Below are 27,424 nucleotides of genomic sequence, written 5' to 3' on the forward strand. Positions count from 1 at the left end.
AAATGTGTATTGTTTGGTTGTAGTATATACTCGTTGGAGAATATAGGATTATGTAGTTGATGTTGTTTTCTTCTTGGTGTGATCTTTTGATTTTGAGAATGAGTTGGTGGTGTGATTGTGTTGCCGTTGAGCTTATTTCTTACTACAATATATAGAGAATAAAATCTAAACATGTGACAACTAATATGATTCCATTGCAAAGTCCTTCTTTTTGATTCATGTTTCATAAGAGCATAACTGGAGATCATATATAATTCGAGTGAGTTCAAAAATTCTGCAGGATGTGAGGAAGGAAGGGTTTCAGTTTCTGTTCCAAAAAAATATACTAGATAATGTTTTTTATATAAATATTTTTGTAGAAGGAAACGTTTTGTATTTCTTACTTATAGCATTGTATCAAATGGAATTAATGCATCTTTAATAGAATTAGGAACCGTATAGTTGGGGGAAAAAACATAATTACGCCTATAACTTAATGTGTTTCTCTCCCAAGCACGAAGCCCGAGCAGCCACTCCACTACAACAAATATCTACATTGATAGCAGTAGATAAACGCTATAATACATTATTTATAGCTTTTTCACAAACACTATGTTAGGCCACTGTTATTGTAGGTACCATACATACAATAGCGCCGAATATGTATGATGTGTTAGAGTCTTCTACTATAGCAGTAGCGAGAGTCTTCTACTATAGCAGTAGTGAAATACTTTGTTATCACGTTTTTCTAATTTTTTAAAATAGTGTTATAAATCATTTTACACGCTATATTAGAAGTTTCTACCGTAGCTATATTATAGCACTAGATTGTAACACAAAATTAATGCTATTTTATATGTCATAGGTATTTTTCACAATTTATTTAATTAGATTTATATTTTCAGATTTCATAAAATAATCAATATACTTAACCTTAATATTACATTAACCAAAATAAGTCTTACATAAATGCCACCAATTCTTAAACAAAATAAAACTAACATTACAAAGAACAAAGACAAACTTTACATGAACAAAATAAAACTAACTTTACAAAGACGAACTGCTTCCAACCTTCAAGAGGGTATGTCAAGGTCTGACCAAGCAATCCAGCGACAGACCCGCATACAAGTTTCAGGGAAATGTCTTTCTTATGTTTTGCAGGGGCATGGCGTTTCATCTTTTCGACGTAGAACTTCAAACCAGGATAAGGGAAGATCACAAGCAACCAAAGAGGCAAAGAAATATCAAATATTTAGCAAATCCAAAGTTACGGTTTGTATGTACCTACACCACGATAGAGGCCTCGTAATCCATATTCTCTGTCTGTCCTCGAGAAACAATCTACAATACACAATTTTTTCTAGGGGAACATGGTTTTTATTTGCGCCTTTGCTGAACCAACAACCTGCACTACTGAAACCTCTATGAGCCTATTCAGGTTCTAGCTCGGTAAGAGAAGAAATATAGACAAGAGACACAGAAGAGAACTCACTGAAGAGTAGGAACAATCCCAGATGCTTAGTAAGGTCAACTGGTTGGCTCACTTTCATAAAAGAGGAAATGAACTATACCAAAAAATCTACAAATAGGAGAAGAACAAGTCCCATGTTTCTCTGAAAACAAGAAATTGTCATCACAATCGTTAAGAGTAAGAACATCTGTTATCGACTTAGCATAATTAAACCATAACGTTTTGTTGTTAACCAACACACTGTTGCACAAAAGGTTCTGAGGTATGGAACCCTTCTCTTAACACCAATGAAAAAAACACTACTAAACCATACGATCCTAAAGAAATAAGCACAAAACACACATGTCAGATTTTATCAAATAAGCACACCAAAATTTAGGAATGATAAATTGTATCTGTAGCATTAACTTGTTTTCCATTTTATTATTTTCAATTGAGTTTGCATCCAAACGTTTTCTTACTTTTACCCAACTAAAACTCGGATGTGAGGAGTAGTATCATATACCTAAACTGGATTTAACAAACACAAATAACTATGGTTAATCCCTTAGATTTGGTTTATCCTCAAAGAAGAACAGTAGGCTGTCCCCTCCTGCATATATATCCAAGGAGCATTAGCCAAGAGACGAGACACAGATCCAATCATAGAATTCTTTCGATTTTAAGAATTAAACTCAGGAAACAAAGGTCTCGCAGACCCATGTTGAATAAAAGCTATAGGATGAGATATGGTCGAAAAGCCAGAGAAAAAAACGATAAGAAAAAGAAGATATATTTGCTTTAAGGTAAAAGGTCAATAAACAAACTCAGCGATTATAATGTATGGTCTCTCTTAGATGGAAAGAGGTTGCAGATACCTCAAATATTCTTCGCTTTGAGGGCTGAATTTTGAAAACACATCTCCAAAATCTCATGTAGGAAAGTCCGGTTAATGCTCTGTCACAATATCAAACATATTAATATGATATTTCAATACATTAAGTATTTAATCTAACCATTACGCCAGGGGATCATTAAAAAAAAAAAAAAACCTTTCAATGCAATTACGTAAAGATTGAGAGAAGGCAAATTGATATCTCTTCAGAGTCCCCAGGTGCTACCCAAATTCCTGACGCAACAACTTTCAACAGGAGAAAAAGAAAAGTAAGGACATGTATACCAATAGACCACAGGCCTGTGCACTAAACTGTCATAATCATGAAAAGAGAGACGATCTGTTCGAATATATTGAGGAGAAAAAGATGTAACAAATCATTAGGAAAAAAAAATATACCTCTAAGCTTTGAGACAGCAGCCGGAGCTTTATCAGTTATTGATGAATGACGCCCAGGTAGAAAAAGCCAAAGCTTAATCTTTTCATCTGAGAAACGGCGAGGAATGATGGTCAGATACAACTATAAAGTAACAAAAATTGAAGAACCAGAGGTGATTTGTATAGGTAGCTTTTTACCAGGGTTGTATAAACCTTGAGATGGATCCCAAGGTCCAACAAAAGAATTGGTCCAAGTGGTTAGAAACCCTTCCTTCTGCAACCGTGGATGAGAAGAAAGCACAAGATACGTTGCAACATCGGCCCTGTTCGTTTATGAGTCGCTACAGTAGCGACAGCGACCATGAAAAATACCTTTGCTCCTTCTTTCTCTCTCTTCATCTTGCCTTCAATTTCGATCGCTGCGATTAGAATATCAAGAATTTGGAGTCGCCGGAAAAATCAGCGATGAAACCCAAGCCATGATCTGAATCAGCGACTGTCGCTACTTTTTTTATAATCAAATCACCATATTTAAAATCAGATAAAAGAAGCTCCAAACACAAAAGTTGCAGAACCTTTCATCTTCTTCTATGACTTAATTAATTGGGATTTTACAGTATTTATAATTATACCCTTTACAATATTCAGAATTACAAAAAGAAATATCTTTAAACCAGTCGCAGTCGCTACAGTAGCGACTCAAAAACGAACAGGGCCATCGTTTTGCTCAGCTCTTGATAAAAAAAGCTAAAAGCTTTAACCTTCTATCAGAGCCAGGATTCTCAAACTCAAGTTTCAAACGCCCCCTTTTGAGCTTCAAGCTCCTCCTTCTCATCATCATAAAACATTGATTGAGAAGTAGAATAATGTAGAAATCTCGTTGAAGAAAACGTACCTGAGCTCCTAAGAATGGTTTTTCTTCCAACTTCACAGAAAAATCAAATACTTGGTGGTGAGTTGGTTCAGTGATAAACAGAGAGAGAGAGAGAGAGAAAGAGAGAACCTTCGACCAAGTTTCCTCCTGCATTTGTGATGGTGGTACAAGCAAGTTGTTGGTGATGCTTTGGATTCGCTGAGTCCTTTACAGCCCAACAGCCCAAGGAGATCTACGCTTGCCGGATTCTGGGTCATCCACTTCTGTGGTTTTCGCAGTAGCGAGAGATTTTGCCGGTGAAACCAAAGCTGCATCCTCTAAATTCAGATCTGTTGGGAGAGGGGTCAAATTTTTCGCCTTGGCAAGAGCTTGGGCACTAATCTCAGGGAGAAACCAATTTGGGTCGGGAGAGAGTCGAGAGACACCGGATTAGACTTTACTGAAGCTCCAACTCATGCCGTTGATGGAGACGACGGTGGTTTCGCAGATGAAACCCTTGACGAAGGAGACTTTCTAATTTTTTTTTCTATTGAGATATGTTTATGTTTTAAAGGTAAGTTTTTCTTTCTTTTTTTCTATAAACTTGTTCACATACGGCGCTTAAGTGAAAATTTTCCCCATGTTTTAATTTAGTGATTTTTGTATCGTAAATAAAACTATGAGCTATCTAAAATAATATAAGAAGTGTATATGAGAAGCCAGGGGAGAAAGAGAGTTTACGTTTATAATCGAGAGGAAGTGTATCATACAAGTGAAACAATACGTCCATATTTATAGAGTAAAAATATAGACAATTACTACTGTAACAATTAAGACAATGGGATCCAATATAACTTGTATACGCAGATGTTTTGTTGACTTTTGTAACACTCCCCCTTGGAGTTCATTGTCGTTTGTGTCTTTGCGATGGATCTTGTTGCCTCGTTAAAATCCTTTCTAGGAAACTTATTGAGAAAAACTATAGTAAGGTAAAAGGGTACAATCATACTTGCTCCCCCTCGAATGACTTAGTGTAACACTTCAGAGGTTCCGTTGATAACGCATCCCAATATTATGGACATGTTTTCTGAATATTGAAGTAGGTAATGACTTTGTGAATAGATCTGCTGCATTGTCAGAAGACTTAACATATCTTATTTCAAGTACTTTATTCTTCTCAAGCTCTTGGGTATATAAGAAGTACTTTGGAGGGATGTGTTTAGTTCTATCGCTTTTGATATATCCTTCTTTAGTCTGAGCAACACATGCAGCATTATCTTCATATAAGACAGTTGGCTCTATATTTACGTTGATCCCACTATTTGACATAATGTGTTGACTTATTGACCTAAGCCATACACACTCTTTACTTGCCTCATGGAGTGAGATGATTTCAGTATGATTTGAGGAAGTAGCTACTAAACTCTGTTTTTGAGAACACCAAGATATGGCGGTGCCCCCAACAGTAAAAACATATCCAGTTTGTGATCGAGCTTTGTGTGGATCTGACAAATATCCTGCATCTGCAAAACCCACCATTTAGCCCCTTGAGTCTTTAGGATAAAATAATCCTAAATCAATAGTCCCTTGAAGGTAACGAAAGACATGTTTTATCCCATTCCAATGTCTTTGTGTAGGGGATGAGCTGAACCTTGCCAAAAGGTTAACTGCAAATGATATATCAGGCCGAGTGCAATTTGCAAGGTACATTAGTGCTCCAATTGCACTTAGATACGGTACTTCAGAACCAAGTATCTCCTCATTTTTTTCATGTGGTCGGAAGGGATCCTTTTTAATATTAAGTGATCTAACGACCATTGGTGTACTGAGAGGATTTGCTTTATCCATATGAAAGCGTTTTAAAACTCTTTTAGTGTATGTGGATTGGACAAAACTTTGTTTGTCCGAGATCTTTCATCTCAAACTCTCCTTTTAAATAGTTTGTTGCTTTCTGTATTTCCTCTTGAGTTCCAATGATATTTAGATCATCAGCATAGACCGCGATAATTACAAATCCGGATATTGTTCTCTTGATAAAAACACAAGGGCATAGGGGATTATTCACATATCCTTCTTTAGTTAAGTGCTCACAAAGACGATTATACCACATACGCCCAGATTGCTTTAAACCATATAATGATCTTTGTAATTTTATTGCACATAATTCTTTTGGTTTAGAAGTTAATGTTTTAGGCATATTAAATCCATCAGGAATTTTCATATAGATATCACTATCTAATGATCCATATAATTATGCCGTTACAACATCCATGAGACGCATCTCTAGATTTTTATCAGCTGCTAGACTCATTAAAAATCTAAACGTGATAGCATCCACTACTGGAGAATATGTTTCCTTGTAATCAATCCCAGGTCTTTGAGAAAAACCTTGGGCCACAAGACGAGCTTTGTACCTTGTTATCTCATTTTCTTCATTACGTTTTCGGACAAAAACCCATTTATAACCAACAGGTTTTACACCCTTAGGTGTGGCCACAATTGGTCCGAATACATTTCTTTTATCAAGAGAATTAAGTTCAACTTGTATTGCATCTTTCCATTTTATCCAGTCATGTCTCTTTTGACATTCATATACTGACATTGGTTCTGGATCCTCGATTTCTTCGTTTATTTCCTTTGAAACAAGATAAGAAAAGACATCATCCATTTTCTTTCGATTCCATATCTTTCCACTATGAATATAGTTGATAGAAATCTCATGATTTTCTTCAGATTCATGATGCTCTATATTGGTGGAAGAATCATGATTCGTTTTTTCCATAATATTTTCTGTCATTTTGGGAGCGTCATGTTTTTCAACTTCCTTTCTTTTTCTAGGATTTTTATCCTTCGCACCAATTGGTCTACCGTGCTTTAAGCGTATTCTAGACTCATGTGTTTCATCAATTTTCCCATGTTCTTGTGCGATTTCAATTCTAGCAGGAGCATTTGCTGCTGGTATATGTGATTTAGTTACCGTTTTGATATCTACAAATGCATCAGGTAGTTGATTGGCTATACTCTGTAAATGCATAATTCGTCGAACTTCTAGTTCTGACTGCTTTGTGGGAGGATCAAGGTGTAACAGAGATGGTACACACCATTTGATATCCTTTTCCATCTTTTTATTTTCTCCCCTAGAACCGAAAATTCTTTTTCATCAAAATGACAATATGCAAAACGTGCAGTAAATATGTCACCAGTCTGAGGTTCTAGATATCGTATAATTGACGGAGAGTCACAACCAACATATATTCCCAACCTTCTCTGTGGTCCCATTTTAGTACGTTGTGGGGGTGCAATCGGTATATATACCGCACAACCAAATATTTTTAGATAAGAAATATTTGGTTCTCGACCAAATGCTAATTGTAGTGGAGAAAACTTATGATATGCACTTGGCCTTATGCGTATAAGTGATTCAGCATGCAAAATAGCATGTCCCCATATTGAGGTTGGTAATTTTGATCTCATGATCAATGGTCTTGCAATTAATTGCAGACGTTTAATTAAAGATTCAGCCAATCCATTTTGTGTATGCACATGGGCAACAGGGTGTTCAACACTGATTCCTGTTACCATACAATAATCATTGAATGCTTGGGACGTGAATTCACCAGCGTTATCTATTCTAACTCCCTTAATTGGATAATCAGGAAATTGAGCTCTTAGTTTGATTATCTGAGTCAGAAATCTCGCAAATGCCATATTTCGAGTTGATAACAAACAAACATGTGACCATCTACTAGACGCGTCTATCATTACCATGAAATAATAGAATGGTCCACATGGTGGGTGTATAGGTCCACAAATGTCACCTTGAATTCGTTCAAGAAACTTTGGTAATTCTTTATCGATTTTGGTTGGCGATGGCTTTATAATAAGTTTTCCTAGAGAACATGCAACACATGTCATTTTATTCCCCTGATAAATCTCTTGGGGTTTCAGTGAATGTCCATGTGAGCTCTCTATAATTTTCCGCATCATTGTGGTGCCTGGGTGACCAAGGCGATCATGCCACAATGTGAAATCATTTTGCTTTCTTTTGATCACAAGGTGTGATTCTATTGAATTTATGTATGTATGGTGCAAACCTGACGGGAGTCTTGGTAATTTTTCCAATACATGTATTTTCCCCGATTTTTCAGAAGTAATGTACATGAACTTCTTTCCATTCTCAGTTGCAGACTGAGTGTCATATCCCTGAAGGTATATGTCTTTAAAACTCAACAAATTCCTCTTTGAATTTGGAGAAAATAATGCATTGTTTATTGAAAACTTGGTCCCGTTAGGTAATGCGAAATTTGCTTTACCAGTTCCTTCAATTAAGTCGGTGGGACCTGATATTGTATTAACAATAACCTTTGTTGATTTCAGATCGGAGAAATATTTTTTATGTTTCAGAATAGTGTGCGTTGTTCCACTATCTGGTATGCAAAATGTCTCCATGATTTGTCTTAGATAATGTTCCACTTGTAATGTGATCCATTTGGTTCTGTGTGAAATAAATATAATCGGTTAATAGAAATTGAAAACAAATTTATTCATAAAGCACACAATAATTATACAAGATAGGTAATAGAAGCACACAAATATGGGAAATTTCAAACAAACATCGACTTATTTATGGCATAATTGTCAGAAATTCGAGTTTCATAAGACAAGCATTTCAGTTTTCTGCAAGGACATCCTCATCAGGATCATTTGCGAAGTCAGCAGCCTCAAGGTGGGTTGTACCCTCAGAATGTTCCGCAAGGTTCACTTCCTTTCCTTTTCCCTTAGCGGATTCTTTGTACAGAGCACAAAGATGTGCAGGGGTTCGGCATACCTGAGACCAATGTCCCTTAGTGCCACATCTGAAACAAGCACTCTCACGTTTCTGGGTGGTGTTTGCTTGGATTTCTTTTCCTTTCGGACTCTGTTCAGAGCGAATCCATTGGTATGACTTCCTGCTTTGAGGGTTATAGCTTCTCTCGCGTCCGCGATAGTTTCGACGACCGCGTCCTCGAAAAGCTCTATTTTCTCTCACCGGATTTTTAACATCCAATGCATTAACCTCAGGAAATGCTTTTGATCCGGTGGGTCGAGACATGTGATTTTTGATGAGGAGCTCATTATTCTTTTCAGCTATTAAGAGCGCCACAATCAAATCTGAGAATTTGGTGTATCCACGCAACCTATATTGTTGCTGCAGAGTGATGTGATTCTTGTGAAACGTGGTGTACGTTTTCTCAAGCATCTGATATTCAGTGATGGTTTCACCACAATATCTTAGCTTAGCGACAATTCCCAACATGGCTGAATTGTAATTCATCACCTTGTCAAAGTCTTGGAATCTTAGACTTTGCCATTCATCCCGAGCAAGTGGGAGAGTTATGTCCCTTTGATGATCAAATCGATCCTTCAGGGACTTCCACAACTCTTTGGGATCTCTCATGTGTGCATAGTCATATATGACATTTTCATCAAGGTGTCATCTAAGGAAGATCACCGATTTTGCCTTTTCTTGGTCCGTCGATTTATTATTATCTTTTATGGTTTCAGTTAACCCATAAGACTGTAGATGTAATTCGATATTGGTAGTCCAAGATATGAAGTTAGCTCCAGTGATATCTAAGGCCGGGAATTGGAGCGTCTCGATGTTTGCCATTTTGTTTTTCTTTCTTTCTATAAAATAAAATCATAAAAACATAATTAGAGATTTCATTTATTTTAATTTTAAAACATAGGAGGTGCTTGCATAAGTAGCGCAATTACAAGAAACACAATTACATAAAAAAATAAAATAAGAACCATCAAAAATTCTTCGGGAGAAAACTCTCCAAAGAGTAAACCATAAATAGCAACAATTATAAAACCTATTACAAAAACTAAGAATGGATGAATCATTTTTCCTAGTAAAACTAATTAATTTCTTAGGAAGATTTTTGAAAGGAATAAAAAATTTGAGTGAAATAGATGAGTAAAAATGAGTGTATATATAGATTAATTTCACTGTTCATTAGCCGTTTAAGTAGCCGTTTGAAAAGTGAGAAAAGTTAAAATTTATTTAATTTTTTTCACTTATGACCGTTGAGACTTAAAATAATAAATTAAATTATTTTCTAAGAAAATTTTGATATAATTGATCTACAGTAATATGTATTAGTTAAAAGTATAAAATTATATATATGTATATATATTTAGGTGGCAGAGCCTCTTTTTATAAAAATAATAAAATGATAATTATATGGTGATTAAATCATCTATAGTAAATTAAAGCAATAAAAAAACAGTAAGTAAATTATGGTGATTTAAATCATCCATGTTTAAATCAATAAATTAGAACAATAAATAAAAGATGGTGACTTTTAATCATCCATGTTAAAGTAATAAATTAGAACAATAAATAAAATATGGTGACTTTTAATCATTCATGTTAAACAGTTAAAGCAGTAAATAAAAGCATAAATAAAAGCAATAAATATGTTATGGTGATTAAAGTCATCCATAAAAACTATAATTAAATTATGGTGACTAAAGTCATCCATAATAGAAAAATAAATCAAAGCAGTAAATAAATCATTATGTATTAAAATGCCATGGGGCGGCAGAGCCACGCTCCTGTAATGATAAATATCATCTTGATAAATTGGTCGTGAACTTGGCAGAGTGATCGTGCTGATAACGTGTTTTAATTTAGTGATTTTTGTATCGTAAATAAAACTATGAGCTATCTAAAATAATATAAGAAGTGTATATGAGAAGCCAGGGGAGAAAGAGAGTTTACATTTATTATCGAGAGGAAGTGTATCATACAAGTGAAACAATACGTCCATATTTATAGAGTAAAAATATAGACAATTACTACTGTAACAATTAAGACAATGGGCTCCAATATAACTTGTATACGCAAATGTTTTGTTGACTTTTGTAACACTCCAAATATTAGCGGAACAAGTGATTTTAACTTCTCGCTTCATAACTTTTTATTATAGTGTTGTTTAAGTGCTATGTAGAGTAATCAAAAAAAAAAAATACTCCCTCCGTTTCATAATATAGGATGTTTAGAGAAGTTTTTTTTGGTTCATAATATATGATGTTTTCAAGTTTCTATGTAACTTTTAGATTAGTTTAGTACTTTATATTATGCAGTCTGGTTTATGATTGGTTAAACTTTTTTAAAGTGATCATTTCTTAATCTGCGTGCTTTACTGCAAACATCTTATATTTTGAAATGGAGGGAGTATTTTTGATAGTAGTTATGGAAAATGAGCTATGGTTATGTGCTATCAATGTGGATATTTCTTGTAGTGCTCGCCGAAGGCCGAAGCTATGGTTTTTCACATCCTCCGGTGTCCTTTTGTAACATCTATGTACCAAAATCCTGGTTTGGGTGGTGCATCGATCGAGGCAGTGGATGCATTGGTTGATGCAAGTTCGGTTTTTCGCATGTAACCTTAAGTTAAACGCTCGTTTTGTTGCGTTTTTGTTTGGAGAAAACCCTTAGGTCGGGTATATAAAGGGAACTCGACGTGTTTGGCTGTTTTTTGCATTTTTCCAGAGAGAAAAGAAAGAGAGAAGCCATTCTTAAGAGTTTTTGGAGCTTTTGGTGTTTTTTCTTGAGAGATCTTGCCTGTGGAGTGGAGATATGTAGCTGGGTTCGTGGTAGGAGCGTGCTAGGAGGTTTTTTCTTGAGTTTAGATCAAATTTTTGTCATTCCCAAAGGTGAATGCGTGACCATGGCTGATCTAAGCAAATTGATGGTTGTTTTGTGTGATTTTTGGTTGATATTGGCTTGTTTGATTGCTTGTGAATGTTCTTTGTGAGTTATGTGTCGTGTGGAGGTTTTTTTCGATGGATTGGAGCCAAGAAGAGACGGAGAAGCGTTGTGTCGTGCTACTGCATCGATTGATGCAAGGAGTGCATCGGCCGACAGTTAGGGATTTGACGGCAATGCAAGGGGTTGCTGATGTGTCTATATTTTGCATCTCCTTAGCCTGTATTTGTCATGCACTTAGCTAGGACAACTAGTTGTTTCGCATCATTTTAGAACCTCTTTCGTACATTTTGCATGTTTAGGAAGTTTCTGCATCATCCTTGCATACATTGCGCATTTCGGAGTTTTTCAGGTGTCTAGGAGATGTTGGAAGCGCAGAGGATCGAGCCACGCTCAACCTCCGCAATCGAGTTACTCCTCACTTCCACAATCGAGCCCTCCTCACTTCCGCAATCGGGCTACTCCTCACTTCCACAATCGAGCCCTCATCACTTCCACAATCAAGCTACTCCTCACTTCCACAATCGAGCCCTCCTCACTTCCACAATCGACCTACTCCTCACTTCCACAATCGAGCCATCACTCGAGCCACCGGTCTAGGGATTCAGCTTTTGACGTCTTCATCAAAGTTGTAGATAATTGAGTCATCTTTCCAATGTCATTTATTTTAAGCCAATCGGAGGTGTGGTTCAAGATTTATCATCGTTTTAGTGGATGCGTATACACCCAGCTCGAGCCACTTTCACCGACCATGCTCGAGCCAGTTTCACTCACACCACTGGAGCCACTCCTACTCACTCCACTCGACCTCACTCTAGGGAGAGACGACACACGACTCCACCGCACATGTCAGGAGGACGTTCCGTCTTACGCGCTTTAGGAGATTCCCAAACTGACGTTTCACCTTGTGTTTTAAGTTTTAGGGATTTACATGTTTTTACTATAAATACATTTTGTTAAGTTTTGGCTGAGGACATCTTAGTTTTTATCTTGTTTCTTCTGTAAGGTTTACCTAGCCACCAAAAATGTACTCTGATCTTGTATTCCGACACCTTTGAGTTTATTCAGTATTTTGATTGGATTTCTTCTACAAAGTTGTTCTTCTCATTTTTACCTATCTAAGAATGCTTGTTTCAATGTTTTCTGAGTTTGTATTGTTGATGATGATTTTCGGATCTGAGTAGTGCGTTAGTTCTTGAGGATGGGATAGATTAGGTGGAGGATCCTAGGATGTAGAGTGTTTAAGCGTTGATTGTATGATTCCCTTCTGGACTAGAGTAAGAAATACTAGTTTTTCTCTGATCAATTGGGACTAGGTTTGAGACATTTCCACACCCAAAAGGAGTTTGATGAAATGTCTGACCAACTAGTGCCAGAGACTTACGTTCCTAGCCTAAGAGATTAGCTGTCTAGGATGTTTGTTGACGTGAATGAACTTGTTTGTCATGCCATGCTTGATCATGTTTCTCTAGCGAGAGCTAGGTTTGGAAGTGGTTGAGTCTGAGTAGCTTCTGTCAAGAGATTGGATTAGCAAAGTCGTGGTGTTCATTGTTTAGGGATAGATTGCTTGTGGCATGTTAAACACTCTGTAGACTAGGATACTCTACCGATGTCAATTACTCCCATCCTTAGGACTTTTATCTTTCTGATTTCTATTACATTCCCGAGACTGTTTCGTTTCTCGCTTATTTAGTTAATGCTTAGACTCGTTTATGTTTTTATTCATTTTCGCTTCTTGTCATGCATTCTCGCTTCTAGTTCTGTAACTCATTTTCGTTTTGCATTTTGACCATTCTAGGATTGTTAGACAAACACTCTTCTTGAATTGGCTTGACTTGTGATTGCTTGATTGCATCTTGATTGTTAGCAACATCCCATTTGGATTGACACCTTAAGTACTACAACACATAAGGTTAATTGAGACCTGCTAGGATAAGACACACAAAAATCCTAGTATCAGTTGCATCGGTCGATGCAAGGTGTGCATCAGTCGATGCAACTAGAGATTTGGAGGATTACATCGGTCGATGCAACGAAGATGCATTGGTCAATGCAAGGCGTTCGTCGGCCGACGCAAGGTCATGGAGTTACACCTTGTCTGGTATGCTTATTTTGTTTTTGTTTGTGATTGTATTTTCGCTTGTGTGTATAGCCCAGTACATGGGAGGATTGCCTCACAAAGTATTTTTGATAATACTCACACATCTCATTTGTGTTTGTGATGAAGGTAAAGGTAAAGTGTGATCGTGGAATCAAGGCGATGAAGAGGAGGATGTTCTAGTGGCTCGATTGATTGTAGTCTACCTTCTGTTAGGTTGCTAGAGTTGAGTACATAGAATGTTTTCTAGGATTGATGGTTCTTTGGTTATATTGGAATGGTTTATTGGTTTGGTCTGTTATGGAATTAATACTAGTTATTTGGTTATTGGATAATTCTTAGTTATTTAATTTAATTGATTGATTGTTTGGTTATTTCTTCTGTTTGGTTTGAATGTAGTTAGGTGGTTAGTGAGTATGTGATCACTATTATAATATTATATTTTTTAAAAAATGGGTTGGATCATTTCAGTTTGTTATTAGAGCCCTTACGGTTCTAGGTACGGGTTCACTAGGTTTCTGTTGTCGATGTTTAGGGATTTGCATGCTTTGATTGATTATGTGAGTTAGTCAAGTATGTGTGGCATGGAGTCCTAGAACATCATCTTCAAACCTTCTGTGTGATTCCACGGTAAGTTGTGTTTTTGTGTATGGTTAGATTGCTTGCTTAGTCTTTTGTTCATGGTAGTGCAGATGGTTAGAGGTGGAGCGATTGCGGGACGCGGACGTGGTCGTGAACGCGGATGTGGTTGTGGCAGGGGCATAGGCCCAACTGTTAGTGATACCATGGAGCAGAGTGTGACAGCTGAGGACGTTGGCGAGTTGCAGGGTGTCTAGGAGGGGTCCATGAGTGTGGTCGGTTGTGGTGCCGATATGACTGTAGGCACCGGTGGAGTCGGTGTGGGCGGTGTTGGTACCGGGTTGGTCCGTGGTACTAGAGTTCCGGGTGCGGAAGTGCCAGTAGGTGGAGCCCCTGATGGAGGTGTTGACCTGGCGGGCTTGTTGACGCAGCTGTTGGAGCAGTTGTCGGAAGTTGTAACAACACAGGCTCAAGTAGTGCCTCTTGTGACGGCCGAGGTGCAGCAGGCAGTGGCTGCGGGTGGTGGAGCACATTCTCAGTATGTCAGTATGGTGAGGGAGATGAGTAGGATTGGTATTGAGCGCTTCTTAGAAGGTATCAACGCTATTGTGGCAGATGCATGGAGAACGAGGCTGGAACGCAACTTCTAGTCTCTCAGGTGTCCTCAGGAGTACTGGGTGGACATATGTGTCATACGTGGCAGATGATGCTCACTTGTGGTGGAGGACAATGGCTGCAAGGAGAGTGCAGAGGGAGAATATTGGGTTGACTTCGTGGAGGAGTTCAACAACAAGTATTTTCCGCATGAGGCACTAGACCGGTTGGAGGTGTAGTTCCTGCAGTGATCTCAGGGGACTCATTCTATGCGTGAGCTGGATGTGGTATTCAGTCGGCTTTTGATGTATGGGGGCCGGGCATTGAAGTCCGAGGAGGCATAAGTTTGGAGGTTCATAAGGGCCCTTCGAGATGGCTTGAGGGTTCATTGCAGAGAGCAGAGCTATGCTTCAAGGGCAGAGCTGGTTGAGACAGCAGACGAGATTGAAGGGGATATTTGAGCACATGCTGTGACGGTTAGTCCAGTGGTCCAGCCGAGGAAAGCTCAGCATCATGGAGGTTTTGGCTAGGGCGGCAAGATTACGCAGGGAACCAAAAGGAAGTGGGAGCCTATGTATAGGCCAAGTGGTGCAGGATGCTACTGGTGTGGTAGCATGGACCACAAGGTGGCTAGCTGTCCCCAGAAGAGTGCCACGCCGGCAGCTCAGATGGTGGTTCGTGTCTGCTACCATTGCATGGAGCCTTGGCACATCAAGCCCAAGTGTCCCAAGTTGCAGTAAATGGCGGTGGCAGTCAGGAGTGCAGCAAGTGGCACGGATTGAGTAGGTGCCATGGGTGTACACCGTGGATACCAGTGGAACCAGTGCCGGAGAGATCACATGTATAATTTCTGAGACTCAGACTTTGTGAATTTCAGTAGGTCCAGATTTTATGAATTGCCTGTGATAAAGTGTTAGGGTTCTTAGCAAATGAAGTGTGTGTAGGGACCTTATTGTTGGGCGGGTTTAAGTCCCACGTTATGTTTGATTTTGGAGAAACCCATTGCTTCACTACCCCGGAGTATGCTGAGAGTACCAATATCTGAGGGGACCCGAAGAGGGAGCGAGAGTTGTCAGAGTTACAGGACACAAGTTTCTAAGAGTCCTTGAACATGCAAGAGGAGTGGACATTCATATCGCGGGGGAGTCGAGGCTAGCAGATTTGATGATCAGTCCCGTGGAGTTGTATGATGTTATCCTGGGGATGGACTGGTTGCAGCGTCACATGGTTCATCTGGATTGTCATGGGTAGAGTGGAGTTTGAGCGTCCAGAAAGAAAGTTGATATTTGAGGGTGTGAGACTGACTTCAGGGAGTCTAGTGATCTCAGCCATGCAGGCTGGGAAGATGATCAAGAAGGGGCGTGAGGCTTATCTGGTGACAATTTCTATGCCGGGGTTAGTAGGGCAGTGTATGGTTATTGGTATTCAGGTTGTAGAAGAGTTTGAGGATGTGTTCCAGTAGTTGCAGGGGTTACCATTGTCTCGGTCTAATCCTTTCACGATTGAACTAGAACCGGGGATGACGCCGCTATCTAAGGAGACTTCCAGGATAGCACCAGCAAAGATGGCATAGCTGAAGAAGCAGCTGGAGAATCTTTTGGCCAAGGGATTCATTCGTCCTAGTGTCTCACCGTGGGGAGCATTGGTGTTGTTCGTTAAGAAGAAGGACGGAAGTTTACGCTTGTGCATTGACTACCAGGGTCTGAACCGGGTCACTGTGAAGAACAAGTACCTTCTTCCCATGATCGATGAGTTGTTGGATCAGTTGAGAGGTGCTACTTGGTTCTCCAAGATTGATCTGGCAATGGGTTGCCATCAGATCCCAATAAATGAGGCAGATGTGAGGAACACTGGATCCCATTTCAGGTTGACTAACTTGCCAGAAGCGTTTATGAGATTAATGAACAGCGTGTTCCAGGGGTTTCAAGACTTGTCTGTCATCATTTTCATAGACGATATCCTGGTGTATTCCAAGAGTCTTGAGGAGCATACAGTGCATTCTGAGAGCAGTTCTGAAGAAGCAGCGGGAGCACAAGCTGTTCACCAAGTTGAACAAGTGTAGTTTCTGGCAGCGGGAGATGGGTTTTCTGGGTAACATTATGTTTGCAGAGGGAGTTTCTTTAGATCCGGAGAAGATTCAGGCCATCAGAGATGGGCCTAGACCGTAAAATGCCGCGAAAATCAGGAGTTTTCTCAGGTTGGCAGGTTATTACAGGAGGTTTGTGCAGGGGTTTGCGAGCAGGACACGGCCGATGACTAAGTTGACAGGGTAAAGTGTCCTTTTTTTTGTCACATGAGTGCGAGGAGGGTTTCGCAAGCCCAAAGGAGATGCTGACTACTACGCTAGTATTAGCATTGCGGGAGCAGGGGGAGCCCTATGTGGTTTATACATATGCATCCAGAGTTGGTTTGGGGTGTGTGTTGATGCAATTTGGGAAAGTTATTACCTACGCTTCGCGACAGTTGCGGAAGTATGACTTGGAGATTGGTGTTGTAGTTTTTGCCCTGAAGATTTGGAGGTATAATTTTTATGGTGTGAAGGTACAAAGGTTTACAAATCATAAGAGCCTGCAGTATATATTCACTCAGCCCTAGCTGAATTTGAGGCAGAGGCGGTGGATGAAGCTGGTAAAAGATTATGATCTAGAGATAGCCTACCATCCTGGTAAGGCTAACTTGGTTGCAGATGCTCTGAGTCGGAAGCGAACAGCTTCGGCTCAGGAGCAAGACATGGAGTCTATGGTAGGAGAGATTAGTGCATTGAGTTTATATGTTGTATCTCAGGAGTCGTAGGGTTTGGAGGCGGCTGATCGAGCAAATACTCCGAGTAGGGTGCGGTTGGCTCAGGAGAAGGATTTGAGGCTGGTGAATGCCTCTAGAGATATTGATTCTGAGTATCATATCTCTGCCAATGGTACCATCCTTGTGCACGGTCAGATCTATGTGCCCAATGATGAAGAATTGAGGCAGGAGATTCTGAGTGAGGCTCATGCGAGCATGTTCTCTATTCATCTAAGAGCGACTAAGATATACTGTTACCTCAAGCGGTACAATCACTAGGTCGGGATGAAGAAGGACATAGCTATTTGGGTCATGATGTGCGATGTCTGCCATCTAGTGAAGGCTGAACATCAGGTTCCGGGCAGTTTGCTGAAGAGTTTGCCCATTCTGGAGTGGAAGTGGGACATGATCACGATTGACTTTGTGGTAGGATTTCCAGTGTGTCGGACTTATGATGTGATTTGGGTCGTTGTAGACCGAATGACTAAGTTGACACATTTTTTAGCAATCAAGAAGACCGATGGAGCAGTGGTCTTGACTAAGAAGTATGTGAAGGAGATAGTCCGGTTGCACAGGGTGCCGGCTAGCATTGTGTCTGATAGAGATTCAAAGTTTACTTCGGTATTCTTGAGGGCATTTCAGGCAGAGATGGACACTAAGGTGTATATGAGTAGACAAATGGGCAGTCTGAGAGGATGATTCAGACTTGTTGAGGATGTGTGTACTAGACTAGAGTGGCCATTGGGCGGATCAACTGAGCTTGGTAGAGTTTGCTTACAACAACAACTACTAGGCGAGTATCGGGATGACTCCTTATGAGGCTTTGTATGGGAGGCCATGTCGGACACCGTTATGCTGGACTCATATGGGGGAGAGAAGCATATCTGGTGCTAGTTTTGTTCAGAAAACCTCAGAGAAAATTTGGGTTCTGAAGTTGAACATGAAGGAAGCTGAAGATCTGCAGAGGAGTTATGCCGATAAGAGGAGGAGAGATCTTGAGTTTCAGGTCAGGGATAGAGTGTACCTCAAGATGGCCATGTTGCAAGGTCCGAACATACCATTAACAGAGAATAAGCTGAGTCCGAGGTATATGAGTCCGTTCAGAGTGATTGAGCGGGTGGGACTGGTTGCATATAGGCTGGAGTTATATGATGTTATGCGTGCGTTGCACAAGGTTTTCCATCGATTTTGCGGAAGTGTCTTTGCGAGGATGACAGTCAGAAATATAAATGAAATCAGTAATGAGTTAACAATTGTATGTGATACCCAAAAACTTATCAAATCAAAGATACTAAAAGGAATGAGATGTCCTAAAAGGGAATTCTAATTCTTTATCTAATCTTAACGACTATGATTTACAGTTACAATCGATTTAAACCAAGACTCACCAGTCCAGTAATTAGATTATGCTATGATTCCAAGTCCATCTCAATTAAGCTGATATCCCCAGGAGCCAAAATGACCTATTAGACATAAAACACAGAACATTACATTAGTCCAAAACGGATCGGCACATTACATACATGTAACCTAGACAAAGCCGTCCTCCAAAACTATCAATCGAAAAATATCTCTTTGTGAGAATACCAAAGCAGATGAATGTACGTGCTTATATTCCAGTGTGTCCAACTTGCCATCTTGCAAAAGGTGAAATAGTTAGGAGAGATACTAAAAGGAATGAGATTCCCTAAAGGAGACTTTTGATTCTTTTTCTAATGTTAATGACTTTGATTCACAGCTGCAGTCGCTTTAATCACTACGGATACAACAATGCACATGCCAATGAGTGCAGAGAGAATCACGATTGCTCTTCAGCTGGCTAAAAAATATTAAACCAAGGCTCACGAGTCCAGTAATTAGATTATGCAATGATTCCAAGTCCATCTCAACTGAGTTGATATCCCTAGGAGCCAAAATGGCCTGTTTGGCATAAAACAAAAGAACATTACATTAGTCCAAAACTGTTCAGCACACTACATACATGTAACCCAGACGAAGCCGTCCTCCTAGACTATCAATCAAAAAAACCTTCCCTTTGTGGGAATATCAAAGCAGATAACCTTAAACGCTAATTTATCTTTTACCATTTCCATCTTACTCCACAATTCTTGAACCGTAAGTCACTTTTTAACTTCCATAACTAAAAGAGAGTGTCTGACTATCCCATTGAGTTCAGAAGATTTCAAAAACTTACTTCCTATTAAGAAACACCATTTCATTGTCTTCTTCAATTATTTCTGAATCACTTTGCATACAACAGATCTCTGTAAAAGCAAATATTTCCTTGATTTTTTTTTAATTACTGCCAAACAATAAAATGCAATTCACAAACTTTACAAAATACAGAACTGATTATATTATAAATATTCACCACTTCAGCTAGATCAATTTAATGTTATTACAAAACTGATTTGTCAGCGTCGGTCACCACTTGAGCTAAATCGACATAAATACCAACAAAAAAAAAAGAGATAAGTTTACAAAATTCACATCGTGGAACAATAGGAAAATACAAATAAGAAGAGAAAACCTGAAGCACCTTTCCGTCTAGTGAAGAGAACACTTTTATCTGAAGCACGAAGAACAGCTCATGCACCAGCTTTTCCTAGGTTTCCTTTCGAAGCACCATCAAACTCAATGGTAAATGAATCCTGAGGGAAAGCGATGGACTACAAATTAAGAAGATGGAGGAAAAAAACAAACATATGATTGAAATATTTTGTTGGGTGTTATAACATATTAAAGTGTAGGTTGCCGAGTTAAGAAACTGGAAGGAACCTGGTGGACCATGTTATTGTTGGATAATTCCAGCATATGTTAGAAGTTATCTCATTAAGAAGGTGCTTAAGGAGATAAGAGACAAGGATGCATAAACAAGATCTAGATAAGGAGAAGCTTAGTTAGATAAGGCTTTATATTGTAATCCTATTAGAATTAGGAGTTGTCTAATTCATTATAAATAGAGAGGTCAATAGAGAGGTGTTCTATGTTACTTGAGAGAGATTTAGTTTTTGAGAAGTTTCTAAATCAATAAGAAAATGTGTTCTTACTTTCAAGCTTTAAATCTTTTATTTGGTATCAGAGCAAGGCTGTGTTTCTGATCTAAAACCGGTGGAGAAGAGTTACGACAAAGCATGGCGGTTGAAGCAAATCCATCGTTACGAACAAAGGACCTTGGAGCACCATCAATCCAATGTCCTTTACTCACACCAACTAATTACACAGTTTGGTCGATGAGGATGAAGATCATACTTCGAGTCAGCGAGGTATGGGATGTTATCGAACCTGGATCCACAGATGAAAAGAAGAATGATATTGCGACTGCCCTTCTGTTTCAGTCTGTTCCAGAGTCACTTATCTTGCAAATAGGAGGGCAAGATTCAGCCAAATCACTTTGGGGTGCCATCCGATCACGTCACCAAGGAGCGGAACGTGTAAAAGAGGCAAGACTTCAAACCTTGTTCGCAGAACTAGAGCGTTTGAAGATGAGTGAATCAGATACGGTAGATGACTTTGCAGGGAAGATCTCAGGGATTGTATCTTAGTCAGCTTCTTTGGGAGAGACCATCGAAGAACCGAAACTTGTAAAGAAGTTTCTCACAGAATTGCCTAGAGAAAAGTTCATCCATATGGTAGCTTCTCTAGAGCAAGTCCTTGATTTAAACACCACGACGTTTGTGGACATTGTGGGAAGACTAAAAGCTTATGAGGAGCGAATCGGTGAAGTGAGTCCAGTCGAAGATCAAGGGAAGTTGATGTTCACTAATACCTCTAATAATCGTGGAGGATATGGCGGTAGAGAAGGATCCAGAGATAGAGGCAACTATGGTAGAGGAAGCTACGGTAGAGGCAATTTTGGCAGAGGTGGTTTCGGTAGAGGCAGGGGTCAAGGGATATTCAATGGCCAAAACCAAGGAGGAGAAACCACAGATGAAAACCAAAAACAACAGCCTAAGAAGGATCTATCCAACGTAATCTACTCGAGATGTGATAAGCCATGACACTATGCGACAACATGTACCAACAAGCCGATACAAAACCATAACTAGAATCAAGAGTCGAACCTGAATGAGACACAAGAAGCAGATGGACTTTATATGCATGAAGTTGTGTTCCTCAATGAAGACAAGGTGATTTCGGAGAATTACGACATCAACAAAGGGAATGCAAGTGTTTGGTATCTAGATAATGGAGCTAGTAATCACATGTCAGGAAATAAGGAGTTTTTCTACAGTTTGGATGAGAGGATCGAAGGTAAAGTCAGGTTTGGTGATGGTTCGTATGTTGATATTGTTGGGAAGGGGATCATTAATTTTGTGTGCAAGACTGGAGAAGTAAGAGCACTCAAAGAAATATATTACATACCTGACCTTAAACACAACATATTGAGCCTTGGACAAGCAACAGAAGGAGGATGTGAAGTTAACATGAAAGGAGAGTTTGTAACTCTGTTAGATCCTTGTGGAAGGTTGCTTGTAAGAGTGTGTAGGTCTCCAAACCGGCTTTACAAGACTCCAATGGAAATAAGCCTTCCATTGTGTCTACAGCTCGATAGTGATGATACAACATGGCGCTGGCATGCTCGGCTAGGGCATGTAAGTTTTAACGTTATGAATAACATGGTTCAAAAGGATATGGTTGTAGGAATGCCACACATGATCCATGATAGGGGTATGTGTGAGGTGTGCTTAGTTGGGAAGCAAACAAGAGGTTCATTCCCGACTAAAACAAGTTTTCGTGCATCACAGGCTTTGGACACGGAGACTTGTGTGGCCCGATTTCACCACCAACACCGGCTAATAACCGATATGTTTTTGTTCTAATTGATGATTTCTCTAGGTACATGTGGACAATGTTACTAAGAGAAAAGAGTGAAGTGTTTGATCGCTTTAAACGGTTTAAAGACTTTGTTGAAAAACAGAGTGGGCTCTCCATCAAGACGTTTAGAACTGATAGAGGAGGAGAGTTTACTTCAGCAAAGTTCAATCGGTTTTGTGAAGAGAACGGCGTTACTAGACACCTAACTGCGCCGTATACACCACAACAAAACGGTGTGGTTGAGAGAAGAAACCGTACCTTGATGGAGATGACAAGAAGCCTGATGAAAGCCATGTCGGTGCCGAATAATATGTGGGGAGAAGCTGTTCGCCACTCGGCTTATCTCATTAATCGAGTGCCCACAAAAGCACTACTTGGTCAGACTCCGTATGAGTGCTTTACGACCAAGAAACCAAAAATTAAGCACTTGAGAGTGTTTGGTTGTGTTGCCTACGCAAAGATCAATGGACCACAGTTGAAAAAACTAGATGATAGATCAAAGAAAGTGATCAATCTTGGCACAGAACCTGATTCTAAAGCTTATAGACTCTACGACCCTGTTGCAGAAAGAGTGATTGTCAGCAGAGACGTCATGTTTGACAAAAGTAAGGCTTGGGACTGGTTGTCTATGACAAACAATTCAGATGGTGAACCTGGTATGTTCAGGCTCTTTCAAGAAGGTGTTGTCGAAGATGGTGGTGTACACGTTAACGAACAAGCTAATGATCAAGAAGATGCAGACCAAGAAGAGTTCAATCATGGTGATCAAGAAGAGGAAGAAGATAATGAGAATGATATGATTGATGGGAATCAAGTTGAGGAGCAACAAGTCGGAGTTTAACCTCTGGTCACTAGATCTGGTCGTGTAATAACAAAACCACGCTATCTCAATGACAATGTTTTATTTGCAGAAGCAGAGAGTTGCAGGCTGTTTCTAACTTTGGATGGAGAACCAGAGAACTACTTTGAAGCTAGGAAAATAAAAGAATGGATTGATGCTATAAAGGCATAGCTGGACTCTATTACAAGGAACAACACTTGGGAGCTTGTAGATAAACCAGTTGGTGTCAAACCTATAGGAGTTAGGTGGGTCTACAAACTCAAGAAGAAGGCTGATGGTTCGGTGAATAAAGTATAAAGCGAGATTAGTTGCAAAGGGGTATGTGCAGAAACAAGGTATTGATTTCGATGAGGTCTTTGCTCCGGTGGCAAGAATCGAGACTATACGGCTTCTGATAGCACTCGCGGCAACAAGAGGATGGGAGATTCATCATTTAGACGTGAAGACAGCCTTTCTCAATGGTGAGTTAAAGGAATTGGTCTATGTTACACAACCTGAGGGCTTTGAGAAAAAAGTTGAAGAAGATCGAGTATATAGACTTCATAAAGCTTTGTATGGCCTCCGTCAAGCACCAAGAGCGTGGAATACAAAGCTCGATCAAGTTCTAAAGGAAATGAATTTTAAGAAGTGTGTAAAGGAGCCTACTGTGTACCGCAAGGAGGAGAAGGAGTTTTTGATTGTGGCTATCTACGTTGATGATTTGTTTGTAACGGGGACGTCACTCAAGATCATTAAGCGTTTTAAGGAAGACATGTCGAGGAGGTTTGAGATGTCAGATTTGGGAAAATTAACTTACTATCTTGGCATAGAAGTTTTTCAAGGAATGGATGGAATAAGAATCAAACAGGAAGCTTACGCTCAAGGGATTCTTCTTAATGCAGGGATGGGTTCCTGCAATTCAACTCATGAACCGATGGAGCCGGGTCTGAGTTTGTCGAAAGCAGAAAAGGAAAAAGAAATTGATGCTACAAGATACAGAAGAACCATTGGGTGTTTGAGATATCATCTCCACATAAGACCGGATTTGTCTTTTGCTGTTGGAGTCATTAGCCGTTATATGCAGAGTCCAAGGGTGTCACACGGACAGGTTATCAAACACGTTCTAAGGTACTTAAGAGGAACTACAAGCTATGGTTTGTTTTTCAGGAAAGATGGATCGAGAAGGATTACTGGGCACAGTGACAGTAGTCACAACATTGACATCAACGATGGTAGGAGCACTACAGGGCATGTTTTCTACTACGGCTCATCACCTATTACTTGGACGACACAGAAGCAGCCGACTGTGGCGTTATCGTCGTGCGAAGCAGAGTTCATGGCTGCTACGGAGGCTGCCAAAAAAGCTATCTGGCTAAAAGAATTGTTGAGTGAGATACTAAGCTTACAAGGAGAGAAGATCCTTCTTAGAGTTGATAACAAGGCAGCCATAGCTCTAACCAAGAACCTAGTCTTTCACGGAAAAACAAAGCACATGCTTGCCAAGTACCATTTCATTCGAGAATGTGTAGAGAATGATCAAATTGAAGTTGAGCATGTGCCAGGAGAAGAACAAAAGGTCGACATACTTACGAAGCCACTAGGACGAGATAAATTCAAGGAAATGAGGAGTTTACTTGGAGTTGAAGAGATCAAGCTTCCCAGAGTTCATGTTGGAATTAAGGGGGAGAATGTTGGATAATTCCAACTTATGTTAGTAGTTCTCTCATTAAGAAGGTTCTTAAGGAGATAAGAGACAAGGATGCATAAACAAGATTTAGATAAGGAGAAGCTTATTTAGATAAGGCTTTATGTTGTAATCCTATTAGAATTAGGAGTTGTCTAATTCATTTTAAATAGAGAGGTCAATAGAGAGGTGTTCTATGTGACTTGAGAGAGATTTAGTTTTTGAGAAGTTTCTAAATCAATAAGAAAAGGTGTTATTACTTTCAAGCTTTAAATCTTTTAGTTATTTTCTATCATAAGATGCTTTTGCGTAGGAGTAAGGGTAAAAGGACCTGATTCATCACTTCCCTGAAAGAGTAGAGGCAAAGAACTTTCATCATCAGGTCAAGATTGTGCGTCTAACCTGAACAGGACAAGGAATGAGTGTCCCAAAAGCATCAACTTTGACATAACTTGCATTGACAGAAAAGAGAGGCCTATGCTCGTTTAGGCAACCCATATCCTTTCTACACACCCATTGAAGGATCTGATACCTGAAACAAAACAAAACAAATTAATGATCTCCAAGTCTCAAAAATGAACACTACATTCATCTTTAGGTGAGGATTAGCGTCGGTTTCATGAGAGTTCTCATTCACCAGCACATTAGTTGTAACAGGCTTCTCCACATCCATAGCATGTGGATCAGAGGATCCAAGTTCCAACTCTCCAGATTCCGATCCAGCTTCCGAAGCCAGCATCTGACCGATTTCAAACTGTTTATCTTTAGAAACTTTGCCACAATCTCCATGGAATCAGACTTCGTCGTAATAACGCCTCTTATTTTCCCAACGCCAAAAGGACAATTGACAATCGATTTCAATAGGAAAAAAGATTTTGAGGAATTGGTTAACATAAACTAAATTCTAAACAACAGATTTGGGAAAAATAGAGACTGAGAAAATTGAGCGCCGGGGGGGGGGGGGGGGGGGGGGGGGGGGAAGAGAGAGAGAGACATAGTAGAGGAGAAGACGGGAACTCATAGATTTCGTAGTTGTTATTTTTTCTGGGCATAAGTCGATAAATTTGGTGTGAAGTAACCTTTGTGCAGTGGCCAATGGTAAGTCTTTAATGCACAAGGCACCATCACACCAGAGATCGAGTCCTGTTCCTTACGAATGAATGTAGGGATTAGGCTAATGGGCAGGCATGTTGTGGCCCAATGGTTGACCAAAAAAAAAAAGTCGATAAATTTGGTAGGCTTAGTTAACATGACCATTAACCATTTTACTACAAACATAATACACAGCCCATTAACAATTGATTAAACATGGGATAAAGTAAGTAAAAAAATAAAACATATGTAGGATTTAAAGGGAAGCTACATGGTAAACTGTGGAGTTTCTTAGAAGTGGAAACCTACTTTATTATATAAGATATGAAATGTCATATTTCTTCTTTTATAAACCAAACAATTTAAACTAAGAGGCAGAGCTGGTTACCCAAACCAACTTTCAAGAGTTTAAACCGATTTCAAAGAGAAATGAACTCTCAAGTAGAAGAGTAGTGAAGGTTGGCCACCCAGAAGAAGATTGCCTCAATATTTGAAGAATCCGTCTAGAAAAATTGACAATCGATCGATCATATGATTTGAAAATTGAAATAGTCGAAATTAGAGCTTACAACTCCTAGTCAGATGACAAAAAAAGAAAGCAACGATTTAGGTGATGGCATATAACACCCAATAAAAGAAGCATAATACAACTTGTACTAGATTTGGACCCGTGCTAAAATACGAGTTGAAATTTCTTTTATTGATATTATAATTTTAGAATAAAATGTAATTTATATGATTATTTTTTAAAGTTTTTTTGGATAAAAAATATGCAATAAAATCATATGCTAAATATGATAGATTGAAAAACATATATTTTGTAAGTTTTATATTGTTAATTTTGTAATTTTATGTATGAGAAATGGTTATGTTTGTTGTTTGTTTTTATTTTAATTTTTTAAAATATTTGGTGAAAGTGTTTTAATATGACCCGTGCTTTGGTAAAATTTTATTTTTAACTGCAGAATAGGATCTCAGAAATCACGATTAAGTGTAATAAATTGCCAATATTTTATTTATTTTTATACTTAATAAAATATATTTTGTAACAATACATGGAATACTAAAGATTTTATTTTGGAAATTGTATATATTATTGGAATATTTTTTTTAAGATAATTCTTTGGGATATTTAAGTGTATTCATATATCCCACAGATTGACCAATTAATCTGTAACCTTTTTTTGTAACTAACTTATATTTAATTTATAACCTATTTTGTAACCAACTTATAAAAATTATATAGTTTACAAAAAAAGATTGTGTACTTCTGTTTTATTATATAGGGAATACATATGTGGCCTTGTATACATATACCGGCTTGATTATATAATACATGTAAAACATTTTTTTTCTTTTTTTGACAACACATGTAAAACATTTCTATGGTTATATTAGATAAATTAATAAACAATATAAATTAATTAATTCTCTCAGTTTGAGTTGATTCCGTGCAAACATTAAAACAATTCGATAAAGTATGAATTTATAATTTCTAAAAAAACATTCTTGTGAATACTATATACTTGTATGTTTGGAGAAGGTCCAAAACTCGATCGAAAGAGTGAGGATATCATCACTTCATAGCTCTCATGAATCCATCCATGTGTAAGTTGAAACTGAAGAGACACTAGATGAGAT

General features: G+C 38.8%; 1 protein-coding gene and 1 long non-coding RNA gene across 2 annotated transcripts; both read right to left on the minus strand.

Moving 5' to 3' along the window:
- Positions 1-2,484: 2,484 nt before the first annotated feature.
- LOC104710805 (uncharacterized) lies at positions 2,485-3,220 on the minus strand. The gene is made up of 3 exons (XR_755080.2): positions 2,904-3,220; positions 2,727-2,813; positions 2,485-2,573 (listed from the first exon to the last, which is right to left on the minus strand). It is a non-coding gene; the product is annotated as an uncharacterized LOC104710805 (long non-coding RNA).
- Positions 3,221-8,227: 5,007 nt separating this feature from the next.
- Positions 8,228-8,812, minus strand: LOC147937988 (uncharacterized). Its single transcript, XM_087463699.1, has one exon. The coding sequence runs from the start codon at positions 8,795-8,797 to the stop codon at positions 8,228-8,230; it is 570 nt and encodes a 189-aa protein (XP_087319825.1). The 5' UTR covers positions 8,798-8,812.
- Positions 8,813-27,424: the final 18,612 nt, after the last annotated feature.

Source organism: Camelina sativa, chromosome 9, assembly GCF_030686135.1.
Source record: "Camelina sativa cultivar CO46 ecotype springtype chromosome 9, ASM3068613v1".
Classification (NCBI taxonomy): Eukaryota; Viridiplantae; Streptophyta; class Magnoliopsida; order Brassicales; family Brassicaceae; genus Camelina; species Camelina sativa.

What these genes read in the sequence shown, in the direction of transcription:
- LOC147937988 (XM_087463699.1), bottom strand. Translation starts at nt 8,797, where the DNA reads ATGCTTGAGAAAACGTACACCACGTTTCACAAGAATCACATCACTCTG.